This window comes from Lacerta agilis, chromosome 18 (assembly GCF_009819535.1).
Source record: "Lacerta agilis isolate rLacAgi1 chromosome 18, rLacAgi1.pri, whole genome shotgun sequence".
Taxonomy (NCBI): Eukaryota; Metazoa; Chordata; class Lepidosauria; order Squamata; family Lacertidae; genus Lacerta; species Lacerta agilis.
The window spans coordinates 1,814,592-1,833,933 of NC_046329.1; the positions used below are offsets into that span (position 1 = coordinate 1,814,592).

At 48.3% G+C, this 19,342-nt stretch overlaps 1 protein-coding gene across 2 annotated transcripts; it reads left to right on the forward strand.

Annotated features, from left to right (window-relative positions):
* Positions 1-126: 126 nt before the first annotated feature.
* FKBP8 (FKBP prolyl isomerase 8) lies at positions 127-18,916 on the forward strand. 2 transcript variants are annotated; one of them, XM_033136695.1, is made up of 10 exons: positions 127-149; positions 4,477-4,551; positions 9,117-9,429; positions 10,349-10,518; positions 11,620-11,708; positions 12,503-12,720; positions 13,664-13,836; positions 14,307-14,384; positions 17,969-18,100; positions 18,792-18,916. In XM_033136695.1, the coding sequence occupies exons 3-10, from the start codon at positions 9,138-9,140 to the stop codon at positions 18,876-18,878; spliced, it is 1,239 nt and encodes a 412-aa protein (XP_032992586.1). In that variant the 5' UTR covers positions 127-149; positions 4,477-4,551; positions 9,117-9,137; the 3' UTR covers positions 18,879-18,916. The 2 variants fall into 2 exon arrangements, with proteins under 2 accessions (XP_032992586.1, XP_032992585.1); XM_033136694.1 differs by lacking the exon at positions 127-149 and adding an exon at positions 4,104-4,184.
* The last annotated feature ends 426 nt before the right edge of the window (positions 18,917-19,342 follow it).

A 19,342-nucleotide genomic window follows, 5' to 3' on the forward strand; every position in this document is an offset into this window, starting at 1 on the left:
CTCGTCCTCTGTCTCGATTGGGGAACTCCGCTGGTCACGCCCCCTTGTCCGCCCCAGGCCACGCCCCCAAGCGTCTCGCTGGGGGCGCGAAGGAGACGCCAAGCGGGTGCCCCTGAGCATGTGCAGAGTGCATCTCCACAGACAGCAAAGTAGGCAATATTGATTTATGATATATAATGTAGTCAATGTTATAAATTATAATTTAAGGGAGGGGGAGAACCCCAGGGTTCTGTGCAGAGTTTATCTCATAATAATAATAATAATAATATTTTTAACATTTACATTCTGCCCATCTGGCTGGGTTGCGCCAGCCGCTCTGGGCAGCTTCCAACACATATATTAACAACATGGAAAACGAATTAGGTAAAGCTTGACACCCTTCTCCGAGTTTCTGAGCATGTGCAGAGTGCATTTATCCCTATGCAGCAAGATGGGAATATGCTGGCCCCCAGGGTTTCTGGGTGTGTGCAGAGTGCATCCCTGGACAACTGGTTAGTTACAATCTGGTTCCAGTTGGGTTTCTGGGCATGTTTGCAGAGGTTTCATTTTGCCTTAAACAAGACGGTCGGTTACACCTTCCTCCCTGGGTTTTCTGGTCATATGTAGAGTGTGTTACTCCAGAGGTAGTAAGGTAGGCATATGTTGGCTCACCAGGGTTTCTGGGCAAGTGCAGAGCGTAGATCTTGATAGGCTGCAAGGTAGGTACAGGTTGGCTTAGTTTACCTGGCAGTGGTGCATGGCCTGAGGCTGAAATGTGCTTTTTGGGTGCAGTTTTCATTCTGCTGCCTGTTTCACGCTGCCTTGAGCAGAGTCCTCTTAGAAGCCAACCCAAAATGTGATTGAAGCAAGTTATAAAAGTAGTTAATACAAACAGCAGCCCCAAACCACCACGGGAGTTACTTTTGAGAAGACATGTGCAGATTAGATTTGCAGATTAATCCAGTTTAATTTTGCTGTGTGTGTGTAGTCCTTCCTTTTATCTGTTCCGAATCTTGCAGCTCTGAATCTTTTCCAGCTGTGTAATATCCTTTTTGAGTTACAGGTAGGTAGCCGTGTTGGTCTGCCATAGTCAAAACAAAATAAAATAAAAAATTCCTTCTAGTAGCACCTTAGAGACCAACTAAGTTTGTTCTTGGTATGAGCTAAGTGTGCATGCACACTTCTTCAGATATAATACCAAGAACAAACTCAGTTGGTCTCTAAGGTGCTACTGGAAGGAATATTTTATCCTTTTTGAGGTGAGGCGAACCAGTCCAGCACAGAGCATTCAAATGTGGCTGCATCATAGATTTGTAGAACAGCAGCTTTATTCTCAATTTATTTCCTAATGACCCCTGGCATGGAATTTGCCTCTTTCATGGCTGCCACATACTGGGTTTAACATCTTCATTTGAGCGAACTACTATGAACCCAGTGTTACATTCCTGGCCAGTTATTGCCAGTTCAGACCAAGGAGCATATATGTAAAATTCAATTATTTTTGGCTCCAACATGCATCCCTTTACATTTGCATTGCAACCCCTAACAATTTAGTTTCATCTGCAAACTTTTCCACATCAGAACTCACCTGCACCTGCTGTCATTCTGTGACTGCGAAACTTGGCAAAAGCTGATTTATTGCACACTTAATGCAATTAAATGCCAGCTATTGCAGATTTTCCTCTCCTTGGCTCTTTTGTTTTTGAGTGGTGCATGGGACAGAATTTGCCCACGTGTGCTAATTTTGCAAGGCTCAGAGACAAATACTTGGCTGAATGGTTAATGCATAACCTGACTTGTGTTAGGCAATCCAGGCGAGTCTGCGCTCAGCTTTTAAAGACACCAGAAATTAATTCTCTTGCCCATCCAGCATTTTTCCACAGGGTGTGGGAAGTTGAGAGAGTTGCCTCCTGAGGTTTATTCTGCAGGCAGGTAGACTGCAGCTGGATGTGGAGTTTCTGTTGAGCGTGGAGGGGATCTAAAACAAGAATTTCCTCGGTTATAAGCTGGTTTGAGCCAGTTAAATGTTTTCAGGAAGCTCCTGTACCTGGGACAAGTACCTGTCTGCTGTTTATCCTACATCCGGTAGTCAGAGATAGACTTCCTCTGTATAGGGAGGTTCCATCTCTCTCTCATGGCTAATAGGTGCCAGTGAAACGGATGCGGAACCTGTGGCCATCCTCATTGTTGCTGGATTCTGGACCCCCATCATTGGTGATGGCAAAGACATGGCATTGCAGGGGCTGGACTACATGACGCTTAGGGTGCCCTCTGATGACATTTCCATGAATCTGGAGGACCTCAGTTTCCTCACCCCATGCTAAACACCTCAATACTCCTAAAAAGGTAAAGGTAAAGGGACTGCTGACTGTTGGGTCCAGTCGCGGACGACTCTGGGGTTGCAGCGCTCATCTCGCTTTATTGGCTGAGGGAGCTGGCGTACAGCTTCCGGATCATGCAGCCAGCATGACTAAGCCAGTGTTTTTCAACCTTTTTTGGGCAAAGGCACACTTGTTTCATGAAAAAAATCACGAGGCACACCACCATTAGAAAATGTTAAAAAAATTAACTCTGTGCCTATATTGACTATATATAAAGTAATTTTTCAATTTTTCCCATGGCACACCAGGCAACATCTCGCGGCACACTAGTGTGCCGCGGAACAGTGGTTGAAAAACACTGGACTAAGCCACTTCTGGTGAACCAGAGCAGCGCACGGAAACGCCGTTTACCTTCCCGCTGGAGCGGTACCTATTGATCTACTTGCACTGCATGCTTTCAAACTGCTAGGTTAGCAGGAGCTGGGACTGAGCAACGGGAGCTCACGCGGGGATTCGAACCGCCGACCTTCTGATCGGCAAGCCCTAGGCTCTATTAGATTATTAAACATTCCTATGAGTTGCTAGGCTGTATATAACACACATTTAACAGGGAGAGAAGAATAATGAATAGTGTCCTATTTTAATAGCTAAATGTTGGGACAGATCTTATTCTTAATACGCCCTGGGGCACCCCAGGGCTTGGACCCTGTTCCTATTGGCCAGCTGCTGGTTACACAGGAGCAAGCTTAATTATGACTGTGATCCTTACCTGGGAGTAAGTTCTATTGGATGCAATTTGTTGTTGTTGTTGTTTAGTCATTTAGTCATTTATTTTTATAGATTTCTGTTCCACGTTGTCCCGTCCCCATGTTATCTTCACAATAAATAAGGTAGGTTTGGCTGAGAGGCAATGACTGGCCCCGGGTCACACAATGAGCTTCATGGTTGAACCCTGGCCTCCCAGCGCTCTAATCACTAAACCACATTACCCGTCAGAAGAGCCCATGTAGTCTGTTAGTCCAGGAACCTGTTCTCACAGTGGCCAGCCAATGGGAAGCCCACAAGCAGGACTCGCAGATTCAAAGAGCTGTAGAGCTGGAAGGGACCATGAGGGTCATCCAGTCCAACCCCCTGCAATTCAGGAATCTTTTTGCCCAGCGTTGGGCTCGAACCCACAACCCTGGGGTTAAGAGCCTCGGGCTCTACCAGCTGAGCTATCCCAGGTTCCAAGAGGAAGGGCTTGTCCGGAATCTGAGCACAAAAGGCTTCCAGCAAGCGGCATTCAGAAGCATTGCTGCCATGAGGACTAGTAACCTGAGTAAACATACACAGAATTACTCAGACAGTTGAATGTGCTTGCTGGGCTGCTATAGGTGGCTATAGCAGTGTAATTTGAAATGAAGGCCAATGCCTTTATTTTGCTACCGGTATCAATCTGTACCCAGAGTCCTTAAATTTATTTATTTATTTTTGGCCTTTGCATCCTGTTCCTCATTTTATTATCACACTTTAATAGTCTGCCGTCTCCTCAGAAGCAGCCCAAGGGGACATGCAGACTTCTCTCCCTCCCTCTTTCCCCCTAACAACGAGGATCAAACTGAGAAACAAGGAAACACAACTTCATTTTAAAAAACGAAACAATTCAATAATACAATGAAATTTAAATATAATTTCATTACAGTCAAGCTGTTTACGAATTTTAGGAGGCAAAATGAATCAAATCTGCATGGGAAATATTTTTCCTCCCTTTCCCTTTAAGAGGGAGGGGGCAGGCTTTGACTGGCAGCCCCATTAGCCAGTAGCGTTGACTTCCTGTTGTCAGCTGAGCCAGTGGTGGGGGAATTGAGGTGGGGGTTGGTGAGAGAGGAATCATTCCAGGACCAGGTGAGTGCCTTGCAAGCAATGCATTTTGGGGTGGGGGTGGGGGGAGAAGAGGGGAGGGCAGGAATGGGGGCCCCCTGGAGTTCTTAACAGTGGGGGAGGCGGAGATTGCATCCATGCAATGGGGAAAGGGGGTGGGGGTGGTTCAGAGAAGGCAGTTGCCTGGACTTTGCAACCTGGGGTCTGTGTGTATGTGAATGTGTGTGTGTGTGTTTGTGTGTTTGCAATCCTTTCTGCATTAGCTGCCTTCCTCTCTCTTCCCCCCCACCCAATAAAATTTTATCTTGTTTTGCAGGTCGTGCATGTGGCGCCTTTCGAATCCGGGACTCGAGGGCTCGAACTCCACACAGCTCTTGGGAAGCCCATAGCGGTAAGCCCAGGATCCCGGATTTGCCGTTTGCTCCTCTGCCTGGCTGCCAAGTTTTAGGCAGGGTGGGGGTGGGGGTGGGATTGGAGGAAGCGCCTAGGGATTAAGGCCTAAACCTTGGAGCCCGGCCAAGGGGAGCCTGGGCCCATGTGGGGTGGGTGGCGTTTCAGAGGCTAGGCCACATCACGTAACCCTGCTTTGAAATCCAGCACAAATCTTCCCCGCTTTGCTGTGATAAGCTTCCTAGTCCTCAAGATCTCGTGCGTTGGGTGTGGGCGTGCGCCCTCGACTCACTTTTGTGGCCTAGAAATACACATTATTATTATTATTATTATTATTATTATTATTACTAATTTCATTTACCCCGGCCTCTCCAGCCCTTGCCTCCTCTCAACGTGTGGGTTGAGGTGAGGCACGGAAATATGTCCTGGGTTGCTGCCGTCTCTGCCTGCAATGCAAGCCTGCTTGGATGTGTTGGGGCAGAACCTGGTTTTTGGATCGGGCTGCTGGGTCCGAGCTTTGCTGTCCTTTCGTGCCTGCCTGTATCAGAATGCTTTCATTTTATTTATAATCCTGAGATGGCATGCTAAAATGGAATTGTGGTTATTATTATTATTATTTTATTTGTCCGAATGGTCAGATCAGAGCACAAATAATTACAACAACCCTGCAAAGTGCTGCAGCAGGTGGGGGCCCAGGGAGGGGTGCCAGGGGTTAGGCTCAGAAAGAAACAGAGGGTGCCGAGGCAAGATTCGAACCCACCCTGGCTTCTTGCTTTTCCCCTTGCATGCACATAGAATCATAGAGCTGGAAGGGATTGCTAGGGTCACCTAGTCCAACTCCCTGCAATGCAGGGATCTTTGCCAAAGATGGGTCTCGAACCCACGACCCGAAGGGTCTCGTGCATAATATTACTCTGACATCGTTCCGTACCATCTCTTGAGCCGCGAGCATTCCTTCTGCAAAAGGCAAAATTGCAGGCAGACTTGCTTGACAGTGGGAGGTTTTATCGTTTAAAAAAAATCTTTTAGCAAAGGAATGTAGAAAGCGGCCTTAATTCTGTGCCCCTCGAGCTCAGTATTGCCTGCACTGACTGGCAGTGGCTCTCCAGGGCTCCTGGCTGGGCACATTCCCAGATCTTCCTGGGGATCCCATTAGGGATTGAACCAGCAACCTTTTGCATGTGACGCAGGCGTTTCGCAACCGAGCCCTTCCCTCGGGGAGTTCCACAGGTTAATGACATGTTAGCGCAGACACTGGCTTCCTGTTGTTTGTGCTGCGAATCTGCTGGCCGTGAGTTGTTTGTTCCCTTCCCTGTCCTGGTGGAGCCTGAGAAAGGGGTCAGCCTGGGGGTGCATCGGGGTCTGTCTGCTGGGGAGAAGGATGGGTGCTTGTGCGTGTAGAAGGCATGTCAATTTCTGAAGCTGCAGGGAGCCTTAGCCCCCAAAATAGGCTCCTCTAGGAACACAACCGATGAACAAACACATTTATTGCTGTATCATCATTACTTAGATTTAGAAGACATCTAGATTCGTTTTATTATGTTTTTGCATATGTTGGGAGCCAGCCAGAGTGCCCGGGGCAACCTAGTCAAATCGGCGGGGTACAAATAATGAAATTATTACTGTTATTGTTGTTGTTGTTATTAGGAAGGCATGTGAATTTCTGAATGTTTAGGGAGTTTTGTCCGTGAAAAGCTTCCTCCAGCAACAAAGTCTATGAATAAGCAAATTTACTTATTATTATTTATTGTTATTGTTATGGGAAAGTGGGATTTATTTATTTGTTTGTTATTGATTTATTTGTTTATTTCTCTGAGGAGCTCAAGGTATTGTATGTGGCCCTCCTGATCCTCATTTCAGCAACACAACAGCCCTACAAAGTAGGTTGGCTTGAGAGACAGTGACTGCCCCCCCCCAAGGTCACCCAGTGAGCTTCATGGCCAAGTTGGGGGATTTGAACCTAGGCCCCAGTCTGGCACTCTATCCCCTACACTTCTCAGTGTTAGTATTAATATTATTGCTTTTCTGCAGGAAACAATTTCCAAATTCTCTCTCTCTCTCTCTCTCTCTCTCACACACACACACTTACACACACAAACACACAGAGGAAATCATAGAAAAGTGAATATAGTGCTATATTATATAATATATGTCTCCAGCTAAGGGAGCCATTCAAGCCTATTGATCTAGGTTAGTCATACCCAGTAACTTCAATGGGTTTACGCCGAATGCCATGACTAATATTGAACACAGCTCATCATAATTGTTTTATAAAAAGACATTTCCAATGTAGGCCATATTCTGAGCAGATCCATTATTGAGTTCCATGGGCATTGCTAGCGCAGGTCCGTAAATTTCCAAGGGGTCTACTCCTGAAAAACTCAGTTGGGAATGACCAATTACTGGTATGTTTATCCTTAAGGTAATATTTTCTGACCCTGCAGAGAGGCAAGTAACATATTGGCTGCGATTGATCCCCGCGTTGCCGGGGGTTGGACTACATGACCCTTGGGGTCCCTTCCAGCCCCGCAGTTCTGTGATGACCCCGCAGTAAAAATTTGGCAGCTGCCTCCCTGCAAACCCTCTGCTTGGTCCCCTTTACCCTGGTGGGTTTCTCTCTTGTGGCCTAATTTACCTCTCAGGGATTAGCGCAAGAATGAAAATTATGATGATTCTGATAAAGTATTATGGGAGTGAGGATGGGGAGTGCAGGGACGATTGCTTTTTTCTTGTTTTTGTAACATATTTTGTGTTTTTACGTTTTGATTTTATATTATGAGCCGCCCTAAGACCCACGGCATGCAGATTTAGTAAATAAATAAAAACAAATAAATATTACATTTGCATACTTTTTGCAGGCCCTTGTGGTCTCTTCCAACTCTATGATTCTATGATACTGCCCTTCAATCTGTAGATTCACTACATTAAAAAAGGGGGACTCTGGATAGCTCAGTCGGCAGAGCACGAGACTCTTAATCTCAGGGTTGTGGGTTTAAGCCCCACATTGGGGAAAATCAACCTCCCTTGCCTGGGGTTGGACTAGATGACCCTTGGGTTCCCTTCCAACTCTACAGATTTTATGATTCTTACTTCCTTCCTGCCCACCCATCTCTTGAACTTTCTGGCAGAAAGGGGTAGGATTAAAATCTCAGATGGGTTTTTTTTTTTTTTTTAAAGTTATCAGCGTCTGCAATCTCGCTGGGTCACAGGGTGGCTAAGAGCCTGGAGGTGTCTTGACCTGTCCGTAGGGTCATTTCCCCACCCCCAAACCTGGGGGGGGGGGGGGCCCTGGCGGCTTTTCCAACACACATGCTTGGGGTTCTGTTAAGGACAAAGGGGAGATTTGCCCCAGTCTCCTCCAAACAGCTGGGAGGTGGTCTGGGATGACAGAATAAGGCTTTTGGCACACACCTTTTCTCCTTTAAAAATAAATAAATGTCAAAATAGGAACTGAATTGTAAGCTAGGAAGTCCCCAGTTATCATGACTGCCTTTTGATGTGGGCTAGAGCCTGCTAGAGAGTGCAGGGTTCGAATCGCTGCTGAGACATGAAGTGTGAGCTTGGGGACCAGTCTCCCCTCTCCGCCAGACCTACCTTGCAAGGTTGTTGTTGTTGTTGGGGCTTAAAATTAAGAATTGGGATAGCCAAGTATGCCACATTGAGCTCTTTGCACAGAGGAGGATGGCTGAGATGGAAACAGACCCTTATTAGGAACGGGGTGTTTGGCCTGGAACAAAGGAGACTGAGAGGGGATAAGAATTGTAGAGTTGGAAAGGTCCCCAAAGCTCATCTAATCTAACCCCCCTGCAACGCAGGGAATGGGCATCTTCCAATATCTCTAGGGCTGTCACATGGAACAAGCTTGTTTTCTCCTGTTTTGGGAGGGCAAGACTCGAACCCGTGGCTTCAAGCCGCAAGAAAGGTGATTCCGACCAAACATCAGAAATAACTTTCTGGGGGTAAGAGCTGTTCGACACGAAGATGTGTTGCACTCTCCAATCCTTGGAGGTTTTCAAGCAGAGGTCCTGGATGCTTTAGCTGTGATTCCTGTATTGCAGGGGGTTGGACTGGATGACCTTCAGGGTGCCCCTTCCAGCTCTTCAATTTCTGTGATTCTATGATCCTTGGAGGGATACAGGGAGAAAGGTGGGCTGAGACCTGCAGGTATAGCGTGGTATACAAATTTAAGTAAGTAAGCAAGTATATAAATAAATAAGTTAGTGCCGTACCCGAAAAAATATGAGACCCAAGCGCCCCAACCTTTCTTCATAGGGGTGTCACTCCATTCCCCTTGATTCCCTCTCCCCTTTTTATTTTATTTTCCCTTCCTCTCTTTCCATGGTTCATTTTGCACAACATAAATACCTGCACATTTTATATAAACTAAACCATTCAGTATTCCATTATTACATCCATCAAAACTTAGTGTATTTACACTGTTGAGTTTATCTTAATGCTGCCCACGTTTTCAAATAAACACAATTTCCCTCCATATATTCAATAAACATTTCCCAATCTTCTTTAAACGTATGATCTTCTTCTTCCTTCCCCTTTTTCATTTTCCAGCAGCCCTGATCCGCCGCCGCCATGGCTTCCGGGGGAGAAGGTCTGGACGACATTTCTCCGGACTGGGCGGGGGCCAGCCTGGTGGACCTGACCTCTCCCGAGCTGGCGAAATCCAACACCTCCACTCTGGACAGCGGGGAGGATTTTGAAGTCCTGGATAACGACGAGGAGGAAGAGGAAGGGCGAGACGAGGACCTGAGCGGCCTCCCTCCGCTGGAGGACGTGCCCAGAAACGACGGCCAAGGGATGGCCGCCTCGCAGCCCCCAGCTCCAGAAGATGCGGAGGAGACCCCAGAGTGGGTGGATGTGTTAGGTGAGGGCACCCAGACTTTGGACGGCGCCTGTGGCAGGCAGAAGTTCCGCCGGTGCAGCTGGGATTGGCTTCCCCTTCTGCTTCCTTCCTGCTCTGCAGGTTGTGGGGTGCAAAGAGTCTTGCGTGGGCCTTCGTGTAGGTCTGCTTCTAAGTTCCCCAAACCTGCTCAGGGCTCTTGCTTCTGAGTCAGATGCTGTGATTCCTGCATCGCAAGGGGTTGGGCCACATGACCCTCAGGGTCCCTTCCGACTCTAAAATTCTATGATTCTGCGATTCTCCCACTTCTGCTTTCACTTCTACTTTTTCCTCGTTGTCTCCTTCCCACCGTGTCAGAATTAATTGCAAAGGATGCAGGTTTCAGGACGGTTCACAAGATAAAACACAAAATACATAAGAAAAATAAAAAAACAGGAACAACTCAAAAATCCCCCGCTCTGCCTTTATATGTGGATAAATGACACAATATATGACAGAAGTGTGATAAAAGGTCTTTTAAGTTTCTTTTTCCTCTCTCTTTTGTAAGGATCATGAGTATTTTATTTTATTTTATTTTTCATTTTTCATTATTATGCTTTTCTCTTAATAGGTTGATTTTTATTATAAATGAATTCGGATTTCAGGGCTTTATACGTTAAAAATCTTCCATAAAGTTGTTGAAAAAAATCAGGAAGAGCAAAACTTGCTTCTTTGATTAAAAAAACAACAACATGATTTCCGGTATCTATCTGTTTCACATTCAGTTATACATCTGCAAAAAAATATACACGGAAGGTCCCATCAATTGCCATTTCCCCTTATTCATAAACCCAACGCCTTGTTGCTGACCCAATGAGGAACACCAAATATAATCCCAATTAATTAAAGTGGATACAAACTTCTTTCTGCTCTCCTTCATGTTTCTCTCGGTTCCTCCCCGCAGGGAGCGGTTTGCTGAAAAAGAAAGTCATCGTCGCAGGCCAGGGACCGGAGACGCGGCCGGTTAAGAGCCAGGATGTCACCGTCCGCCTTAAGACCACGCTGCAGGACGGCACGGTGGTGGAGGAGAGCCCCAGCCTCACCTTCACGCTGGGGGACTTCGATGTCATCCAGGTGCGTAAAGCTCCCTTTGGGGCGGGCGAAGCAGGAAAAGAACCAAAACAAATGCTTGGAGGCCGGAAACGCTTCTGAATACCAGTTGTGGGGGAACTGCGCCTGGATGGTCTTGGCTTGATCCAGTTTGGTTCCAGAGCAGCAGAAAACAAGCTTGCTCCCTCTTCCATGTGACACCCCTTGAGATGCTGGAAGATGGCTCTTAGATCTCCTCTCCTCCAGGCTAAACATACCCAGCTCCTTCCACCGTTCCTCATCAGGCTTGGTTTCCAGACCCCGGGTGATCTCATTCATAGAATCCTAGAGTTGGAAGAGACCACCAGGGCCATCCAGTCCAAGCCCCTGCCAAGCAGGAAACACCATCAAAGCATTCCTGACAGATGGCTGTCAAGCCTCCGCTTAAAGACCTCCAAAGAAGGAGACTCCACCACACTCCTTGGTAGCAAATTCCACTCTCGAACAGCTCTCACTGTCAGGAAGTTCTTCCTAATGTTTAGGCGGAATCTTCTTCGCCCTCCTCTGCACATATTCAGGCATCTCAATATCCTCCTCAAACTGTGGCTCCCAGAACAGGACGCAGTGTCCCAGGTGGGGTCTGGCCAAGGCAGAACAGACTTCCCTTGACCTTGACGCTGGACTTCTGTGGATGCAGCCTAGAATAACATTGGACTTTTTTTTACTGCTGCATCACATGGTTGACTCATGTTACGCTAGGGGTCTACTTGATCTTTTTCACACGTACTTCTTACTCACAAGCCAGGTGTGCCCCATCTTGTGTTGGTGCAGCTATAAGATGTTCTCACAACTCTTCTTATGACAGCTGAATTGAGCCCCTACATACAGTGAAGTCTACCTCTGGGTGAAAGATCCTGGGGAGCCGCAGGCAGAGAGGGCTATCGCCCTCCGATCCTGTTCTCAGGCTGCCTTGGAAGAGCTATCCTCTTGGCCGCAGTGAGAACCAGATGTTGGACTGGATGAGCCCCCTTTTCCTGCTAGCTGCACCGGCCGTGTCCTCCCTCAGCTGCCAAGAATCTTGCTTCTGGCCTGGGAGGGCTCTCCTTCCATCCCAACAGTTGCTGCAATCATTGTCTCCCTCTGCAGGCCCTGGACCTCTGCGTACAGCTAATGGAGATGGGAGAGAAGGCACTCATCATCTCAGACGCAAAGTACTGCTTCGGCCGGCAAGGGAGGTAGGTGAGGAGGAGGGGCGAGGGATCCCCTCACCTCAGGGGCCTGACAGGAAATTCAGCCCCCAAGGAAAGAGGATCCGCTGAAACCTAAAGAAATCCCTTTGCTTGTCCAGAATCTCCCACTCTTCCCCTTCCTAGGATGACCCTGTAGGATTCAAGTATCATGAGTGTCCCGTGTAAACTGGATAATTCTCACTTTGTTATTTGTAGTCCTCCCATCTGACCGGGTTGCCCCAGCCACTCCGGGTAGCTTCTAGCATATACAGAAACATAATAAAACATCAAACATTAAAAAATTCCCAATACCGGGCATCCTTCAGGTGTCTTCTAAAAGTCAAATAGCTGTTTATCTCCTTGACATCTGCAGGGAGTGTTCCACAGAGCGGGCGCCACCACCGAGAAGGCCCTCTGCCTGATTCCCTGTAGCCTCACTTCTCACAGTTAGGGAACCACTAGAAGGCCCACGTAGCTGGACTTCAGTGTCTGGGCTGGACGATGGGGGCGAAGATGCTCCTTCAGGATCTTTGGGGTGCCTCACCTGCAGTCTTGCTGTCCTCTGTCGGAGTCAGGGTCCTGGGCTGAGTGAACTTTGGTTCTGATCCCGTAGGGCAGTGTTCCCCAAGCTTGGGTCTCCAGCTGTTTCTGGACTAACTTCAATCACCCCTAGCTAGCAAGAACAGTCATCAGGGATCATGGGAATTGTAGTCCCAAAACAGCTGGAGACCCAAGCTTGGCAAACCCTGCCCATGCTTTTTATGAATGGGGTGGTTTTTTTCCTCGGCCTTTCCAACCAGGAGTCCGGACATCCCCCCTGACTCATCCCTGGAACTTGAAGTGGAGCTGCTAGCGGCCCAGGATGCCCCCGACCTGGAACTCCTAAGTGGGAAGGAGAAGATCGAGCTGGCAAACCGGAAGAGGGAGCGTGGCAACTTCCACTACCAGCGAGCAGACTACGTCCTGGCTATCAACTCCTACGACATTGCACTGAAGATAATCGGCTCCAGTTCAAAAGGTGCCTGGTCCCCCATGGCGGGTAGGGGTGGGGCTAACAGGCACTCTTGCGAAATATAGGAGGGCTACCAGCTTTGAGTTTATTAACTTCTTGAGCTGCCTTGTACCCTGAAAGTTCAGTATCAGAAGCAACAACCACATGATAAAATATATCTTCCTATACACATAAAAGCGCAAGGCTGTCATCACGCAGCACCCACGGGGGGATCTGTAGTGACTCGTCACAGTCCTGGGTTTGCGAGGAGGCAGGGTGCACTCAGGGAGCATCATTGAGCCCAGACACAGAGATCCAGCTTCGAGGGCCTGTGGAGCGCCCTCCCATCAGATGTCAAGGAGATAAACAACTACACGACTTTTAGAAGAAACCTGAAGGCAGCCCTGTATCGGGAAGTTTTTAATGTTTGATGTTTTGTTGTGTTTTAATTTGTTGGAAGACGCCTGAGTGACTGGAGAAACCCAGTCAGATGGGCAGCATAATAATTATAATATAATATAATATAGTAGCAACAACAATAAATAAGGAGACATAGAGATGGTGCAAAATGAGCAGGGGCAGCAGTCCCTACACTACTTATTCCATTTTCTGCTCTCTTCCTAGACACTTTGGATGAGTTGGGTTTTATTTTTTACTTTTACAGCTGGGGCGGCGGAGGGGGAGATTTAGGTTGAGGGGGGGCCTGCATTCCCTTGCAAGACAGAAGCAGGGGAGTGTTGCTCAATGGCAGAGACTGTACGCCCTCGGGAGGTGGCATTCTCTCCTTCCTTAGGGGTTGTGCTGGGTGACCCTCAAGGTCCCTTCCAGCTCTACACTTCTGTGATTCTTTGGAGGTCCACAGGTCTCCCATTCCTAGGAAGAGCCCCCGCTTTGCCATTTCGAACCCGCACCCCTGTCCAAGCTGCAACTCCGCCCCCTTTCTAGTAACCCCCCCTTCCCCCCCCTGCAGTGGACTTTGCCCAGGAGGAGGAGGAGGCATTAGTGGACGTCAAGATGAAGTGCCTGAACAATTTAGCCGCCTCTCAGCTGAAATTGGACCACTACGATGCAGCCCTGCGATCCTGCAACCAAGTCCTGGAACAGCAGCCGGACAACATCAAAGCCCTTTTTCGGAAGGGGAAGGTAGGGGTTGTCTTTCAGGGGGCGGGGAAGGGGAAGGGTAGAGGGTCTAGGTGGCTGCAAGTGCCCCTCACCTTGTTTCACCCTCGCAACAGCCCTAGGTGTGGCCGAGAGGCAGGGAGTGGTCCAGGGGCACCTGGTGGACTTGCATAGGTATGGTTGGATTTGAACACAGGTCTCTGGAAAGTGTATGGATGCTCCCCCCAAGATGCTGGCAGTGTGGTGCAGTGGTTAGAGTGCTTGGCTGAGACCTGGGAGCCTGGGTTTCAAATCCCCCACTCGGCCATGGAAGGGTTGAAGCGTCTGGGACCTTTTCCTTCAGCTTTTTCTTGGACTACAACTCTCATCTTTCATCGCTAGCAGGACCAGTGGTCAGGGAAGGTGGGAATTGAAAATGGCAGATTAGGAAACGCAAGTTTGGAAACCTGCAGAACGATCCACTCTAAACACGGGTTTCGTCTACGCTCTCCTAGGTCCTGGCACAACAAGGCGAATACAGGGAGGCCATCCCCATCTTGAAAGCTGCCTTGAAGCTGGAGCCATCGAATAAGGTAAGGCTCAGAGCATCATAGGTCTGGAAAGGGCCAGAGGGTCATCTAGCCCAACCCCCTGCAATGCGGAAACCAGTCAGAATCTGACCCGCTGCAGGATCTAGAACCGGGCAATTGTCAACAGCTGGTAGCCAGAGGCGTATGTCACCACTGCCCCCAGATGTGGCTTTCTCCTGGCTTAGATGGCTGATAGAATCCTGGTACCCTTTGAGGGCATCCAGTCCAACCCGGCGCCTCAAGCCGATTGCACAGATCCCTGCCCAGCAAGGGAGAGAGCCCACCAGAACGTTAGGTCATTGCTGACACTCTGTTGCCCTGCATTAAATTAAGCCGAGGGCCAGATATGGTGGGGTCGAGGGCCACAGGTTCCCCCAGGAAGCGTGGCAAAGCCCAGCCGGGGTGTAGGGTCAGGTGAGGAAACTGAGGTTGCTCTAGCAAAGGGCAGGTGAGTCCTTATATATAGTAGAAGCAACAGGTGTAACCCAAGTTTTAGGACTCACCTGTCCTGCAAGAGCCAGCAATCTCCAGCAGAATCCTTCCACGGCAGAGGCTCAGGCATTTGTGATGCTCTATTACGTTCTATCATGTTCTTATAATTTCTTGCAGGGTTTCCAGCTGTTTTTGGACTACAGTGCCCATCATCCCTAACCACTGATCTTGCTAGCTATGGATGATGGGACTTGTAGTCCAAAAAAAGCGCAAAAATGGCTGGAGGCCCAAATATATACACCTGGCTTGAGAGCAGTACATGTGAAAAGGATCTAGGAGTCTTGGTAGACCCTAAACTTGACATGAGTCAACAGTGTGATGCAGCAGCTAAAAAAGCCAATGCAATTCTGGGCTGCATCAATAGGAATGTAGCGTCTAGATCAAGGGAAGTAATAGTACCACTGTATTCCGCTCTGGTCAGACCTCACCTGGAATACTGTGTCCAGTTCTGGGCACCACAGTTCAAGAAGGATACTGACAAGCTGGAACGTGTCCAGAGGAGGGCAACCAAAATGGTCCAAGGCCTGGAAACAATGCCTTAGGAGGAATGGCTTAGGGAGCTGGGTATGTTTAGCCTGGAGAAGAGAAGGTTAAGGGGTGATATGATAGCCATGTTCAAATATATCAAAGGATGTCATATAGAGGAGGGAGAAAGGTTGTTTTCTGCTGCTCCAGAGAAGCGGACACGGGGCAATGGATTCAAACTACAAGAAATAAGATTCCACCTAAACATTAGGAAGAACTTCCTGACAGTAAGAGCTGTTGGACAGTGGGATTTGCTGCCAAGGAGTGTGGTGGAGTCTCCTTCTTTGGAGGTTTTTAAGCGGAGGCTTGACAGCCATCTGCCAGGAATGCTTTGATGGTGTTTCCTGCTTGGCAGGGGGTTGGACTGGATGGCCCTTGGGGTCTCTTCCAACTCTAGGATTCTATATCCAATTATCCATGGCTAGTAAAACGTTCGTAATCTGGGGAACCGGGTTCGCTTCCCCGCTCCTCCACATGCAGCTGCTGGGTGACCTTGGGCTAGTCACACTTCTCTGAAGTCTCTCAGCCCCACTCACCTCACAGAGTGTTTGTTGTGGGGGAGGAAGGGAAAGGAGAATGTTAGCCGCTTTGAGATTCCTTTGGGTAGTGAAAAGCGGGATATCAAATCCAAACTCTTCTTCCTCTTCAACCAGGCCTTGGGCTGATTAACATCCTATACCCTTTTAAATGTTTGTGGGAGGGGAGTTAGTGGGTTTTTACCCCCTTCCTTGTTCTTACTTTTAGTATGCATTTTGTGTTTTTATCTGGCATTTTTATGCTGTGAATTGCCCCGAGATTTATGGATGAAGGGCAGTATACAGATTTAATAAATAAAAATCCGTGCTTCTCTTCTATACAAAAAATGGTGCTGGAATTGCATACCTTTGTGTAGCCCCAGAAAAAACCCAACATTGTTAATAATATTAAATATTTTCTGTTTTTGGCGGGTCACATTACTGTACCTTTTTAAAATTTGTTTTCAATGTTTTATTTATATTCTTCGAAGAAAAGTACAAGAAGAACGAGTTAAGGGGACGATGAAGGGGTCTTTTCTTTGTCATCCAGAAATCTCTCCCTGGCTTTCATGGCCTTCATCACAAAAACCGCTCCCACGGGGGACATCCGTGGGTTAGCATCAGCTAACAAAAATTTTACTCGATCTTCAGGGTTATTTATTGAATTGGGTATGATTTGCAAAATTGCACCTCTAAAGCCCGAGTAAATAGGACAATGAAGAAGATAATGTATGAGATCCTCTTTGGTTGTCATGGGGCAGGGGCACAAGCGGTGCTCTACTGGGGTCCTTGCAAATCTGCCAGTCAGGTATGCAGTAGGTAATGTTTGAAACCGGGCCATAGTAAAAGCTCTCCAAAGGGTGGGATCAGTGATGTCTGCCAGGTAGTTGGCACAAATTTTGACTGCTTTTACTCGGGGGAAACCAGTAGGAAAACCCAGAATTTTTTTATCTTCATAATGTCTAAAGAGGCGTCTCTATCAAGGATCCATTCTCAAACTTTATCTCCACAATTTAAGAATATTAAACTCGGGTAGAGTATATCTGGATAGGATATCTAAAAGGTTTTGACGCCAAGTAGGGTTATATATGAAAAAGGGACCCAGGTGGCCCTGTGGGTTAAACCACAGAGCCTAGGGCTTGCCGATCAGAAGGTTGGCGGTTCGAATCCCCGCAATGACGGGGTGAGCTCCCATTGCTCAGTCCCAGCTCCTGCCCACCTAGCAGTTTGAAAGCACGTCAAAGTGCAAGTAGATAAATAGGTACCGCTCCGGCGGGAAGTTAAACAGCGTTTCCGTGCGCTGTTCTGGTTTGCCAGACGCGGCTTAGTCATGCTGGCCACATGACCCGGAAGCTGTCTGCGGACAAACGCCGGCTCCCTCGGCCTATAGAGCGAGATGAGCGCCACAGTCCCAAAGTCGGACACAACTGGACCTGATGGTCAGGGGTCCCTTTACCTTTACCTTTTAGGGTTATATTGAAGAAATGCATAGGCTTGTTTAGCCAATAAGGTGTTTGAGGCATTTGCGAGATTGATGAAGAAACGCAAAAATCTTAAGTGGCCCCTGGCAGACACAGAAGGTAATCCTACTTCCACTCTTAGGAAAGCTGCTGGAGTTCCTTGAGGGAAGCCTAGGATTCTTTTAAGATAGAAATTTTGCAACATTGTTGTGTAGATATTTGTGTAAAGGCATGGTCCTCACAATAAACTGATATGTTGATATTCTTCAAATGATTTTTTTTTGGGGGGGGGTGTAGATTGGGTGTATTTTAGACATTTTCCCCAAAAAACACATAATTGAACCGCTAAACTTTTTTAAAAAATCAGGTGTGGTATAGTTTTTCTATAATCAAAATATTGGCCAAGGCATCTGAATGGAGCTTCCACATTCCGCAGCAGTCTATCCCTGAATGTTGGTGGCTGGGGGAGGCTGCTTGACCTCCCTTGAAACGACAAACAAACCCAGAGAAGGACCCTTTTGGTCTGATACAGGAAGGCTCCCTCTCCTGCTTCCTCTAAAATACATCTTCCTTCTTTCTCTGTGCCCCCCACCAGACCATCCACACGGAGCTCTCGAAGCTGGCGAAGAAGCACGCCGACCAGAAGTGCGTGGAGTCGGAGATGTACCGCAAGATGCTGGGCAACCCCAGCAGCCCCATCGCCAAGTGCAAAGACAAGTCATCGCGGGTAGGTCACACCGGAAGGGGTCCCGAGGGTCATCTAGTCCAACCCCAATGCAAATGCAGGAATCTGTGTGCGCGTGCAGGCTGGCATCCGTCTGTCTCGGGAGACAACGGAGGGGTGCGCCTCTGGGGGCGAGGTCAAGCTGCTGGACGGTTGCAGCGCCCGATGCGACCGCAGAGACCCAGGCGGGAGAGACATGTTTTCTTGCAGGCAGGGCAGTGGAAGGCGCCCGGTTGTGCCGCTGTAGATGCAGAAGGGAGTTTCTTCTCTCTTCGCTCCTCCCAGTGGTCATTCCTCCTCTGGACAGTCTCCCTCTGGAACTTGCAAACTCTCCTTCCTTGGAGGTTTTTAAGCAGAGCTGGGACGGCCACCTGCCAGAGATGCTTTAGCTGAGTGACACTCCAGCAATGCAAGGGGCTGGATCTTGTCTTAATTTTAGAATTACTAACACCCTACCTTGGTGTTTTCTTTTTACTGTAATTGTTTTATATTTCTCATTTTTAACATTGCTTTTTAACTTCACGTTTAATAGTATGCTTTTCTTCTTACTTCTCTACTAGTCATTGGCTGAAATGTTATTTATATAATAAATAAAATATAATAGTAATAACAATCAGTAATAATACAGTAATAATAATTGTAACTGCAATGCAATAACAAAAATTGTAATGACAACGCAATCTCTCTTTCCCAGTCAATTCCGTGGAAGTGGCTGTTTGGCGCAACAGCCGTGGCGCTGGGGGGCGTGGCCTTGTCGGTTGTCATCGCGGCCAGGAACTAGCGCCATCTGCCGAGAGGGACGGCAAGGAGCCCAAACGGAAACCCTCTTTTCTCCATCTCTCCTCCCCACCACGGCACACCCCCAGCCCCACTCCGGCTCTCCTCCTTCCACCCAGCCCTCGACAGACACATACGCAGCTCTGGACTGTAGGGTGGCAGCTGGGGCGGGGGGGGGCGGGGGGCTTAGCCCCTCCCCTCCCCAGAGGCTCCGCCCACCCTCCTCTTCGTCGCGAGATGCAACAGACCACTTTGCGTTGGGGCCGGCAGGGGAACCGGAGAGATCCCTGGGACGGTGGGGTTGGGGAGGGGTGAGGTTTCGCGCCACCCCTCTGACTGCAGAGACTGGAATTAGCAGGATCTCAAAGGGACCCGGACTTGTGGGTATCTTTTTTGCGGTGGGGGGGGGGGACGGGACAGATTTCACTGGAAGTTCTGCTCAACCCTTTTTCTTTTCCGAGTGCCCCT

Excerpts from the sequence above, each read along its gene's own strand:
- FKBP8 (XM_033136695.1), top strand. The coding sequence starts at position 9,138 with ATGGCTTCCGGGGGAGAAGGTCTGGACGACATTTCTCCGGACTGGGCG. Across the intron at positions 10,519-11,619 it reads GGGACTTCGATGTCATCCAG|GCCCTGGACCTCTGCGTACA; the intron begins GTGCGTAAAGCT and ends CTCCCTCTGCAG. Across the intron at positions 11,709-12,502 it reads TGCTTCGGCCGGCAAGGGAG|GAGTCCGGACATCCCCCCTG; the intron begins GTAGGTGAGGAG and ends CTTTCCAACCAG.